This window comes from Mycteria americana, chromosome Z (assembly GCF_035582795.1).
Source record: "Mycteria americana isolate JAX WOST 10 ecotype Jacksonville Zoo and Gardens chromosome Z, USCA_MyAme_1.0, whole genome shotgun sequence".
In the NCBI taxonomy this organism is placed as follows: domain Eukaryota; kingdom Metazoa; phylum Chordata; class Aves; order Ciconiiformes; family Ciconiidae; genus Mycteria; species Mycteria americana.
This window is the reverse complement of record NC_134396.1, coordinates 66,449,704-66,462,771: the sequence shown is the minus strand read 5'-3', so window position 1 is coordinate 66,462,771 and position 13,068 is coordinate 66,449,704. Positions and strand designations below refer to the sequence as shown.

General features: G+C 39.1%; 1 protein-coding gene across 1 annotated transcript in view; it reads left to right on the top strand.

Moving 5' to 3' along the window:
- TEK (TEK receptor tyrosine kinase) overlaps window positions 1–9,807 on the top strand; it is a 41,966-nt gene extending 32,159 nt beyond the window's left edge. Inside the window, exons 13-23 of the mRNA XM_075526496.1 lie at window positions 867–1,166; window positions 1,663–1,820; window positions 3,127–3,337; window positions 4,297–4,407; window positions 4,762–4,952; window positions 5,342–5,455; window positions 6,331–6,401; window positions 7,005–7,045; window positions 8,178–8,274; window positions 8,754–8,853; window positions 8,965–9,807. Of these exons, the coding sequence (XP_075382611.1) occupies window positions 867–1,166; window positions 1,663–1,820; window positions 3,127–3,337; window positions 4,297–4,407; window positions 4,762–4,952; window positions 5,342–5,455; window positions 6,331–6,401; window positions 7,005–7,045; window positions 8,178–8,274; window positions 8,754–8,853; window positions 8,965–9,039 (1,469 nt within the window). The 3' untranslated portion in view covers window positions 9,040–9,807. The remainder of the gene's footprint in view (window positions 1–866; window positions 1,167–1,662; window positions 1,821–3,126; window positions 3,338–4,296; window positions 4,408–4,761; window positions 4,953–5,341; window positions 5,456–6,330; window positions 6,402–7,004; window positions 7,046–8,177; window positions 8,275–8,753; window positions 8,854–8,964) is intronic.
- Window positions 9,808–13,068: the final 3,261 nt, after the last annotated feature.

Genomic DNA, 13,068 nt, shown 5'->3' with positions numbered 1-13,068 from the left:
TGGCGACTCAACCACTTCCCTGGGCAGCCTGTTCCAATGCTTGATAACCCTTTCACTGAAGAAAAATTTCCTAATACTAATTTCCTAATAATGCCACAACAAATGCTCTATCTGAATGAAGCACCATCCGAAAAGATGTCCATCTGAATGGCTGATGGGTGCCACTGCCCATACCACACACTGGAAAGGTGGGCTGCTACCTCCTTACAGGTCATGTGAGGAGGCCCTCTCTGAGATCCTACATGTATTAACAGAAGGATCAATGGCTGTCGTGGGACTCTCCAGTTCCTGAGCTCTGACGCCAAACTGTGCTAAGAAAAACATAAGGGTACTGTTTTCCAGGAGAAGGTACTTAGCGTAGTAGCCATGGGTGTGTCCACAAGTCCAGCACTCATCCCTGCTGGTGGTTTTCTGATGAAATTTGTGGAAATGTTGGTATTGATTTCCCTTCTTTCTAACGGCCTGTATCCTGACAGGGAATTGATCCCTGAAGCAGTGAAAGTATGGGACCTGGGAATCGCATGGGGATGATGATTCAGTATAGAAGGAAATTAGCCCTTTCTGGATTAATTTGAAAGCAATCCTGTTGTCCTTGCATACAGCTCAAAGCACTCGTATCTTCATCCGAGGACAGGAGTATACTGAATGACACTCCACCCTCTGCTGGAAGTATGGAGTACTGCAATACGGGTGACAGCACATTAAGTTCATAAAACTATTGCATTCAGTTACCATAGCTCGTCAACAAAATTCTGCTTCTGTTGAGCACAGCAAAAGCACCGAGGAAAGTGTTTGGCTCACTGCAGGAAGGAGAAAGAGGTGGATGTAGACTTCAATGCTTTCTGTGTGTTTGTGTTTGTTCTCAGGAATCCCTCCTGCGCCATACAACATCAGGTTTTCTAACACCACAGACACATCCTCAGTCATCTCTTGGACAACTGCTGAGGGTCATTCCATCTCCTCCATCATCATCAGCTACAAAATTTATGGCAAGGCTGAGTACAACCACATCGATATTATCATAAAGAACACCAGCATTACTCAATACCATCTCAAGGGCCTTGAGCCAAACACTGTGTACCAGGTTCAGATTAATGCTCAGAACAACATTGGCTTGAGCAACCCAAACACATCGTTTGAACTGAAGACTCTTCCAGAAACCAAAGGTGGGTTATTCCAGCATGCTGGATTTGCACAAACCAGGGCCAGTGGTGTAAACTAGTTAGCTGAGGCAAAGTCATAATACTATTTTTTTAATATTAGTTTTCTTTTGCTCTTAATTTTGACACACAACACAGCATCACCAAAATTTGATTCTCAGTTCACTGCTTGGCATTGGTGGAGTGACAACATACAACATTTTTGTGTATCCACTAGAAAGTGCCCAACAGCTCATAAATTAAAGGACCTGCATATAATAGGACTATTAGATCACTGAATGTGACCTCAGCTCTGCTCTGCCTGAAGTCAGGGGGACCTGCAGGTGCTCATACATCTGAAAGTCAGAGCATCCAATGTCTGTGATGTTTTTGGAAAACAAAGGGATGTATCTCTATGTCTTTATACAGTTTACAAGATAGGAGTATTTAGCTATACGTTGTTCGTGGCTTTTTCAGAATTAGCTGGAAATAATGATGAACTCTTTATGTGCTTCCTCAACAGCTCCATATGAATCAAAAGGAGGCAAAATGCTGCTTATTGCTATCCTGGGCTCTGCAGGGATGACCTGTGTAACAATTCTCCTGGCCTTTCTCATCATGCTGCAGTTAAAGCGAGCCAACTTCCAGCGCCGAATGGCTCAGGCTTTCCAAAATGTGGTGGTGGGTTTCCAGCTTTGCTGTGTCAGTGTGGTTATTAATTTTGGCCCCATCTTTTCCTGTTTTTTCCAATTCCTTTTCCTTGGCCTTCCCAAATACTGTCTTATCTTCATGCGTGCAATTAGTACTGTTGTTGTAAAGCTTCCCTGCTAGTGACCCCGAAGCTAAAGCAATCAGTTATAGGCTATCAGGTGGAAAACCTGACTTGAAAAAAGTTGCACACCATTTATCCTTCTCCCTTTTCTGCCTTGTCGCACCTGTGTCTGACAACTACCAAGCCAGACAGAATGGAGGAGCCAGTTCTCCCTCTACAAAGTTGTGCCTGATTTTAAAAACTACAGTATTTTTTAATGTAGCTTTTGGGCATCAGCGACTGCTCTGTCACGGCTTTTCAACTTGGAGACAGCACACCAGGGATCAGTCAATGGCAGCATCATAGTTCTGGCTGTGAGGAAGGTGCTGAAGGTTGTAACATCACGTAGATAGATAGCTCTCTCTCTCTCTCTTTCTACGTGATGTTACAACCTTCAGCAATTTTTATATATATATATACACCCACACATGTATATATTTGTATCCTGCTGTAGTCTCTTTATCATTCTGCTTTCCGGTGATGCTCTCTCACTTCAGAAGGGAACCTGTGAAGCAGAATGAAGCTGGGCCAAAGAGCTCCTCCACATGGATGTGCATATGTTGTTTCATAAACAGGAGGCCAGGGGGTTCATCCAAAAATATGATCAGTCCCCAGGCCACACAGAATAGCTCCTTCTCCTTGTCCTGAAACTTTTCGCACAGAAGTATTTCATGGGAATGTATAACTGAAGTAGAGATGTCTCCTCAAGTATGGAGGAAGATAATTTCCTCTCTCTTTTGTTTCCTTGCTTCTTCTTTCCTCAGTCTTCCTGCTGAGCCTGATCAGCAGAGGATTTAGTCAAGCCTAATACGAGATAAATCTCAAACCTGAGACTTAAAAGTGGTTTTGAGATCAGTTTTACCAAATTATTTTTTCCCATCTCCTTCATCTTCAAGATGATTGTAAAACTGTTCAGGAGGCCTAGGTCTACAAAGATACTTATGCATAAATTAGGAGCCTGATTAATTTTGTGGATCTGGGCAGAAGTGCTTGATGCAGTTAGTGTCTAAAGTAGGTGTAATTGTCTACTGCACTCACTCTTGCGTAAGCAAGAGATGGATCATGCTCTGTGTGTGTGTACAGGAGTGAGCACACATGTATTTGGGGAGTGTAATCAGAGCATTGCTCAGTAAAGCAGAAATCACAGTTAACATCATTTGCTTAACTCTGTTACAGAGGGAAGAGCCAGCCGTACAGTTTAACTCAGGTACTCTCACCCTGAGCAGGAAAGCCAAAAACAGCCCAGATCCCACTATTTATCCAGTTCTTGAGTGGAATGACATAAAATTTCAAGATGTGATTGGGGAAGGTAACTTTGGGCAAGTCCTGAAAGCACGCATTAAGAAAGATGGCTTACGCATGGACGCTGCGATTAAAAGGATGAAAGGTAGTAAAGATTGGAGACTCTGAAACAAAAGATTTTTCTCGGTTGTTTGTTCCAAGTGTTTCTCTGTCATAAGAAATGCTTAGCAGCCCTCTTCTAAAGCTAAAATAAATATTCAAAGTTGCTAGTGAAATTGTATCGGCTGTCACTAGGCCAAGATTTGTGCTCTGTCAATGACTATATTCTGCAGAGTCAAGTTGGTTTATATTTCTCTCTAATTGTTAATATCATTAACTATTATGTATTTTTCAATTCATAGGTCAGTACGAACTTCATGCATGAGTTCACCTGCAAAGTGGGAGCTGTTAAAAGATGCATTTAATAGAGAAGAGCACAGAGCTAGCCTTGGGGCACAGCACTTGCTCATCTTGCTTTACCTTAGCCATCCAGAGACAACTGTATCTATGCATCTATATAAATATACACACTATGAGGATCACTCATTTTCTTTGTACTCATTGGGCATGACTGCCACATTCCATAGGGAACTACAATATATAGAATACTGCAAGAATGTACATACTTTCTTGTAGTTCACTAGGTCATTATCTAGGCAAATTGGGAGACAGTCTTAAGTATGATGATCATTTAAAAAAGAGCCAAGGTCTGCACACAGGCAGAAATAATCAAGAGCACACACAGAAAGATTTTTAGGCAGCTAGTTTTCATACGATCTGCTACAACGTTTTACGTTCTCAAATAATAAGGGAAATGACGTGGTATATTAAGGTGCTTTCTTTCTCTGCAGACGGCTGCTACAGACATTAGGTTCTCTCTTTTTTCTCTTTGATTGAAAAGTCCTACTTTTTTCAGTAAATACTAATGCATCTTCGAGTTTTTCTCTTTCTATTGGGGCTGAAGCAGTAGTGCCCCAGGCAGACCAGAGTCCTCATAATTAACAACAATATGGTCATAAATTCAGTTCAAAGGAAAACATAAGTGCATGCTTATTTGATTTTCAGAGTATGCCTCAAAAGATGATCACAGAGACTTTGCTGGAGAACTTGAAGTTCTTTGTAAACTCGGTCATCATCCCAACATCATAAATCTTTTGGGAGCATGTGAACATCGGGGTAAGATAACTCTTGAATACATGCATTTTAAAAATTAGTTTAAAAAAACCCCAAAACACAGTACAGCCCATACAGTCCACAGAAACACTAGCTTATAAGCAGGTCTTTCTGCAACATTTGTTAAAAAGCAAAATAAACGTGGCTTTAGATCTACAAGCCCACGTTAATCCTTCAGAAGTGATGTTCATCAATAGCTCTAAATTGTCCTCTGCAACTAGGAATTATGATGTTTGAATTTCCCCTCCAGTCTGTTTTACATTTATGTCTTTTTCACTCAAAGCAGTGTAAGTGTCCAAATACTATTAATGACTACCTTTTACTTTGCGATATGCTCACTATCTGATGTTTCATTAGGATATCTTTATCTTGCTATTGAATATGCCCCCCACGGAAATTTACTGGACTTCCTTCGGAAAAGCAGAGTGCTAGAGACAGACCCAGCATTTGCTATTGCCAACAGTACTGCATCTACGCTTTCCTCTCAGCAGCTTCTGCATTTTGCAGCAGACGTTGCTAGAGGGATGGACTACTTGAGCCAGAAACAGGTCAGTCTTCAAGTCTCTACCCACTGAAAGCACAGCAATTCATTTTTCAGGGACTATGCCTTTTAATGAAATCAAAATAAGGTTTACATTTTAGCTTCTATAGCACCTACTGGATGAGTTTTATTTTGTTGTGTTCACTTAGCCCTATCAAATGCTATGGTCACGGGGAATCAAGGAAGAGGCATTAAAACTTACAAACGACACAGTAACTAACTGCTTTCATCTTCAGATAAAGTTTAAAATGTTCTTGGTAGTGACATACCAAGCTGTTTGTTTTGGGTTTTGTTCTCATTCTGAATGTTTGCAATTTTCAATATAGCACTAAAATGATACATGTAAAGCTCATAGATACTGTGGTGATTTCCATTTTTTTTTTTTTTTAATTTTAGTTTATTCATCGAGATTTGGCAGCAAGAAACATCTTGGTTGGAGAAAATTATGTTGCAAAAATAGCTGACTTCGGCTTATCAAGAGGTCAAGAAGTTTACGTTAAGAAGACCATGGTAAGGATCAAAACAAACTGATCTAGTCTGTTTTCCTCTTTTTTTGTTTTCTTGTTTCTTACTTTGTGTTTATATGAACAAAAATGCAAACTCATGGGTACTACAGAACTGATTATGTAAAAGTGTTATATATTAACACGTATAAATATTTGTATTGTGTTTATTAATATACCTACATTACTTGTAAATCAATTCCATACCATGTTTATAATATAATATACAATGTAATTGAAAATTATGTATATCAATATGGATGGCAGTAAAATAACCAATTGTGCAGCTAGTTATCCGATTTAGTAAAAATGTATTGTAAAAAAACCATATAATATACATTAGGCATATGAAGATGATATGTGCATGTGGGTGGATCTGTACAGCTATCAAAATAATATTTTCATACCAGAATTTGTCCAGCTGAGGCAAGCTGGTCTAATTCTATTGAACGAGGCCAAAGCTAGCAAGATGGTATCCAGAAGCATGTCAGGATCTGTGAGCTGAAAAAACAGCTGTCCAAAGCTAATGCTTTGGAAGATCTGGAAGAGGAAAATATGTAATAAGCATCATGTAGTCATAGACCAGGAATAACACCGGGTAGTCAAGGGAACAGGATTGGTTGAAGGCATCATAAGACATCACTCAGGAATTATTTCAATTTCCTCTTGATGCTGGTGGGATAAATTTTCTATAAGCTTTAGTGTGAACTGTCCCTTTGAGAAGTAAATCCATAACTTAAAGAAATAAGTTTATTTACTTCATTAAGCTTACTTGCATAGTCAGTTTTCATTAAGGTAACATGCAGAACAATTGGTAGGGTATAAATTGCAATATTGCTGTTCCAACCACCAACAAATAAACCTTCATGAAATAATTTCCAGGGACGACTTCCAGTGCGATGGATGGCAATTGAATCTTTGAATTACAGTGTTTACACCACAAACAGTGATGTGTAAGTATGTTTTCAAGTGGTCTTTTTTAAATAAAGAAATATTTTGCAATATCAAGGAAAGTTTGACAGCCAGGATGAGACATCCAGTCTTAACTCAAAAAACTCAGTAGCCGTGTCAGCATGAGTGAGCAATGGAAGCAAAAATAAAACCCACAACAAAAAAGCTACTTTACTTCATCATCAGTGTCTGAACAAGTTCTGTGTTCACAAGCTAATGGGATTTGGGCCACTACTTTAACTATATTTCACATTTAAAATCAGAAAACTGATGAATCCTTGGGAGACCCAGAGGAACTCAGTATTTTAGTCCGGAAACTGGAAATTATATTTGGCAAAGCAATTCTACAATAGAGCTATTTGCTGAGAGCTCACAGTCTAGTAAAGGACTCTGGTTGATGGTTCATAGTGAATTAATTTTGCTAAAGAACTCACTCCTGCTTTCTGATTCTACAAACCCTATAATTATACAAAAATTAATAAAAAATATAAAATAATGAATCACATTTCTCTGTGTTCTCTGAATACTAGCAAAATTATCTACCATTTTAAAATATGAAATCTTGTTGCATTCTTGTTGCACTCCATAATATCCCTCTGTTGCAGATGGTCATATGGTGTCCTATTATGGGAAATTGTTAGTTTAGGTAAGTATCTGAATTTTGTACTGCACAAATAAACCCATCTGAGCCAAATGAGCTCCCTTCACTCAGTCTGTTAAAAATTTGTTCCTTTGCAATGTATTTCAATTTTTTCTGTTTCATTCTACTAAATTTTACTTAGCTTCAGTGTGCTTGGAAATTAGATTGTCACATTTTCAATTCAGGTACCATTCTAAATGAGAAAAACATAATGACCATGTTTTCATTGCACTATAAAACCTAGGCCACATCTAAATATAAAATCCAGCATATCACATGATTTATAGCGCTAATCCAATATGATTTGAGTTTGATGGGTAGCTTTTCCTCAGCCTTCCTGAGTTTTAAATCAAGACATATTTTAATGACTTGGGCGGGGGGGAGGGGGGGGAACATCTCCTACTCCAAGTATTCTCGAAGAAAATTTTTGAACATTAATCTTCAAATAAAATTTAGAGTTAATTTCTGCACCCACCTCTATTCATCATGTATGTGACACAGCCTCAAACCATTCAAAATGACTGTGTTACATAGCCTTTATGATTTGCCTTGGAGTGTGCCCCAGTATGCTGGCCAAGAGATGCATACTGACTGAGGTGCACATTGCGTACTGGACTAATCATGAACTGTTGCTTTCTAATTTGTTCCCAGCTTGCTTACTAAATGGGTTTGTGCTAGATATGGATAGGAACTAACACGCTGCAGTGTGGAAAATCAAGAGTCTAAGCCAAACATCTGCAAAAAGGGGCAAAATCAGCTTGACAATAATAGCTCCAAAAGATCCATACTGGATCTTATTAATACCATGCTAATGAAGGAATGACTTGCCTTTTGCCATCAAGAGTATTGCAAAACCAGTTCAAATACAATCAGGTGCAGGCCCCCAGCGTTGTACAGAAATTTAGGCTGGCCCCACAGATGATAAAAGTTTATACTCGCTTTTATTTTTCTCTTCAATACAGTGCATTAAGCAGTATGGAAACTTTAACAACAAAAATGTAGCTGCAAAATATTCCCTAGCATTGGAATAATTTACCTGTTACTGAGTCAGTCATTCTTTTACATTCCTGTTATGAAATTAAACTTTCTTTTATTAAAAACCCCTTGTGTTCATGACAATGGTTAAACTCTGCTTTAGGTGGAACACCATATTGTGGAATGACATGTGCAGAACTCTACGAAAAACTGCCTCAAGGGTACAGACTGGAAAAGCCTCTCAACTGTGATGATGAAGTGTAAGTAACTGCCTCAGCAAAAAAACCAAAACAGAATAACACAACATCTGCTATAGGAAATACATGGTGTCTACAAGAAAGTAAAACAAACATTTTTTCAGGAAAACATAAGACCTACATTAAAAAAAAACCAAAACATTTTAAAAAGGGTGCACAAGTGGAAATAATTACTTAAGTCCTTTTGTATCCAGCATGCACTGTTATTTGCCATCAACCCTTTCCCAGGCTCTCTGCTCCTGCCAGATATCCTGTTCTTCACACAACATGGCAGGGCTTTGCTCAAAGAGAGCTTTTTGATTATTCCAGAGAAAAAGAAAATTCTTTTCCGACAGTAACCAGCTGTGGAAAATGTAACTCCTGCTATGTATAAATCCATTTTCCTTTGAAAAATGGAATGTGCACAATCTTCCAATAAACATGAATTTGTAGCTTTAACCTATGTATCTAAACTATCAAATGTTGGTGTTTGATTTTTAAAGGTATGACCTAATGAGACAGTGCTGGAGAGAGAAGCCATATGAAAGACCATCATTTGCTCAGATACTGGTGTCACTGAACAGGATGTTAGAAGAAAGGAAGGTAAGAATGAATCCCTAGAAAAGAATTAGGCCATGAATAATTTCAGTATAGTTTAGGATTCTGGAGGTAATGCACCTTGCATCACACTCTTTCTGTTTATTTCCTTCCCAGACCTATGTGAATACTACCCTATACGAGAAGTTTACTTACGCAGGCATTGATTGCTCCGCTGAAGAAGCTGCTTAAGAGATTCATCAATGATGTACTGAAGAAAACCAAAACTCAATCTGCCGGAGCCCAAAATGTGATGTGCTGTGTAGAACTGTGTATAGTTCTAACTGTATATAATACAGTAATACTGTTTTACTACAGATATGTATGTGTATATCACACGATAACCTCTGCCTCCACAGGCTGTAGAAGTGTATATACTGTTCAGAGTAGGAATAGACTGAAGTCATGAAATCTGCTTTTCTTTTTTCCTAGTCACGTAGTGTATACATACAATTATTGTAATGCATTAGGTATCGCCATCTTAGATATTTTTGATACTTTCCAAGAGCTAGTGATAGCAAAGTCAGTATCTTATAGCAGTATTTCATAGACATTTCATTGTGATTCAAACAAAAATGCTAAACTCAATGGAACAATGGGAGTTGCAAGCAGATGTCAATCCAGTATGCTCACCAAGGATAATTAATAAATAAGTAAGACTCCTAATTGAATGTAAAAGTGAGCTATTGAATGTAAAAGTAGAAATAATCTGTTCAAAAATTCTATTGACACATGTAAGATATAAGGCATGCTATTGCTCTTTCATTGTCCAGTTCAACAGTCAGTGTTTGCCCATATGCAAAATACGCATATATTTTGAAGTGTTTAATGCTATCGGAGGCAGCCATACAGCAATTATCATGAAGCATAGGACTGAGGAACATACTACATATTGTAAAACACATTTTTACAATTAGCCTGGATATACATGAGTCTTATTCAATTTGTATTTCATTTAATAATTTCACTGCACAATTATAAATTACTACCTATTATATACAAGCAGGGCTTACTTACTTTTGCTTATTTTATCCCTTATGCAGTTTGTAGTGTGGTATGGCCTCTTAAAAATACTGTACTGAAATAGTTCAAAACAATGATATTTGGCCTGCCAGAAAGATCTTCTAGTCCTTAGGGTACATAAATAGAGGCAGGATTGGCCTGAGCTTCTGGTATCAAGTCAACCACATGGGATCCTGTGGACTTACCCTATTCAAACTTCATTTATCAGCTAACCTCATGCTTTGCACATATGTTCCACTCATCAGCTTATAACTGATAACCAACTCATAACTGACCACCAGACCTCAGTGACTTTCTAGCTGGGTGGATCGGGCCACCCCCCAAGACATGGAGGAAGATGCTAGAGAGTTTCGGGGTGGGTATTTCGTTGGTTATAAGGCAGGGATATCACAGCAGAGTAAAAAGTAACATTATTGGCATACACCAGGCTGACTCAAATAGGAGAGGCACCATGAGCCTTATTAAAAGGGAATAAATCAACAAACAAGGGTGCTGAGATCACCTGCGCAGCCTTGAGATAGGCAGAACTTGCACTGTAAGTACCGGTGCTACAATCTGAGTTTACAAAGAGTGCACAGATTCACTGGACCAAGGAACAACTCCAAAATGGAAAAGAGAAACAAGTTCCACTACATTTTTCATAAAAGACTACTTGGCCAGGCAATTTTGAAGCATGAGCATTGCATTTTGCAGTCCAACCAGGTTCCTACAGGCCAGTGAGGTGAACAGGAATGGACCTCCACAGCTGTTTTCTAGGCTGCCAGGCAAAGCTAGCTAACAACTTCTGCTGGAACTGCTCCATCTTCTGTACAGAATTTTTCACGGGTCTAAAACAGCTTACTGTCTCACACATCTCTAACAAGCAGACACAACTGACTATTCTGCTACTTGATGTGAACCCCTTCTCCTGTGGCAAACTTTTACTTGGACCAATATGTCACATAAGGAAAGAGTCAGTCATTCATCAACCCAATAGGTCTTAATACTGTCTGCATTTTAAGTGCTCCAGTCTCACTGTAAATTTAGCTGAAGGTCACTTAAGTATCCTTATAACTGTTCTTCGTATCTTCATTTAACATTGTGGCATGCATCAACTTTCTAATCCACTGTAATTAAATTTAATTTTTTTTTAAATTGGCATTTTAAAAAATACACAAAAGAAAACAATAACTCCAATACACAGCTTGAGACGTCTCTATTTAGTCTATACATCACAGAACTACAGCTATTAAGAACACGCACTAGTTCTGTCAGAGTCTCAAATAGACGAATTGCTTCTACACTTGCAACGTGCACTGGGTATCCCAAGTTCAACAGCTAGATTTTACTGTCTGTTATCCAGTGCTGGAAAGCCCAATTTATGGCAGTAGGTGGTGTATAAAGGTTTTCAGCTTAATCGTTAGCAGGTTCTATGTTCTGCCTTCCACAGCACAATACATCAGATCTCAGGTCCCTTCCTTTCCAAGTGTCTTCTGTTTGTTTCTTTGCTGTCGAGACCATAACGCTACCAGTGCCAACAGTTTTCCATTATTCCAAGTACCCCACGTCCTAATGTTCTTTATACACCTCCACTTATTTACACCTGCCGACATCTATGCACAAGCTTAAAGTATCATCAGCTATTCCCCAAGTTCTTTTTTGATATCACAGCATTAGTTTTCTCATATTCTCTCACATAGTTATCAAGCTCATACTCAGTACAATTTTTTGATTGGGAAAGAAAAGCAGCATTTCAGACAAGTGGAGTTGGCCATGCTTTGAGGAGTATGTGATCCAGAATGGCAGGTACCTGCTTACAGTCAAGTGTTACCCATAGTTTAAAAAAAAAAAATCAGACACCTGATCAGAGAAAGTGGAGCCTTTAAGAACAAAAAAGCAGAAGCAAAGCCTCCACGCAATTTCTCCCCCAAGCCTTCTCCTTCTCCATCCTCAACTTCCATTTAGTGCAACAGCTCTGATTGTTCAACAGCCCAAGTGCAGACAGAAAAAAAAGGTCCTTAATATGTCCAAGCAAAACTGAAGAGCTACAGAAGAACACAGTGTGCTTGGCAGGAAAGCTAAGAAATGATCTGAGAACAGACATCACTGGCTAGTGTAATGCCAGGTTCGCTAGATACCATCGTGAGGGGAGGGGTAACAAAAACTCCAAATAAGCACCTTTACCCTCATTAGATTGGCTGAGAAGTAAGGTATAACTACTCTTGGTGATATCTGAATTCAGCTAATCCACTCAATGGCTGCACTTCTCCCACCCCTCAGTAACCCAAAAGGAAGCACACATCTGGTCTTAAACAATGCAGATATTTAATTCTTAATTCTCTGTGGACAAGACTGTGCCTGACAACTTTGAAGTCAAACACAGCCGCTCTCCACTACCCAAAATATGATGGTCAGGCATTTGCTAAAACTAAAATACAAAATGTTGACTATTACATACATCTCATCAAAACATATAAATACCTGATGGAAGGAAGTAAGGCAGATGGAAGTGGTCTCTTCTCAGCAGTATCCAGTGACAGGATGAGAAACAACGGGCATAAACAGAAGTCTAGGAAATTCCACTGAGGGTGGTCAAGCCATGGAAGAGGTTGCCTGGAGAGGTTGTAGCGTCTCCAGCCTTAAGAGATATTCAAAACCTGACTGGACACCACAGAGGACTAGACTAGATGATCTCCCCAGATGCCTTCCAATCCCAGTTATACTGTGATTCTGTGAACTCTGCAAGATGGGGAAGGGAAATGCAGAAAATAAGCAGAGCCCCAGCTAAAGGAGATGAGCAATTACAAGGGCATAGTTCAGCTGTAGTCAAACACAAGTTTTCCCTCTTGCTGCTAATTCCCTCCCTGTGCTGGTACATGACATTCCCTGCTCCCAACACACCACTTTTCCTTTCCCTAAGTCACATACTGATCAGCCATTCCCACATGCAAGGCAACCGGTTGGACACAGGGAAACACTGATTAAACAGCAGTTGGAACAAAGCAAGCCAAACTGTTCCAGGCTGTAAGTCAAAATCCTCAAATCAAGCAAAACTAGTGTAATGTTTCCTTATAATATTTTAGAGCTCTTTCACATATTCACTTAATAGCACAACATATGACACAGGTGGTGATATTCCCACAGCAGGAGCCAATAATTTCAGCAAGTCCCTCTGTAAACTGTGGAGGTCTAATCAGACCACACCAGTCTCACATCTCC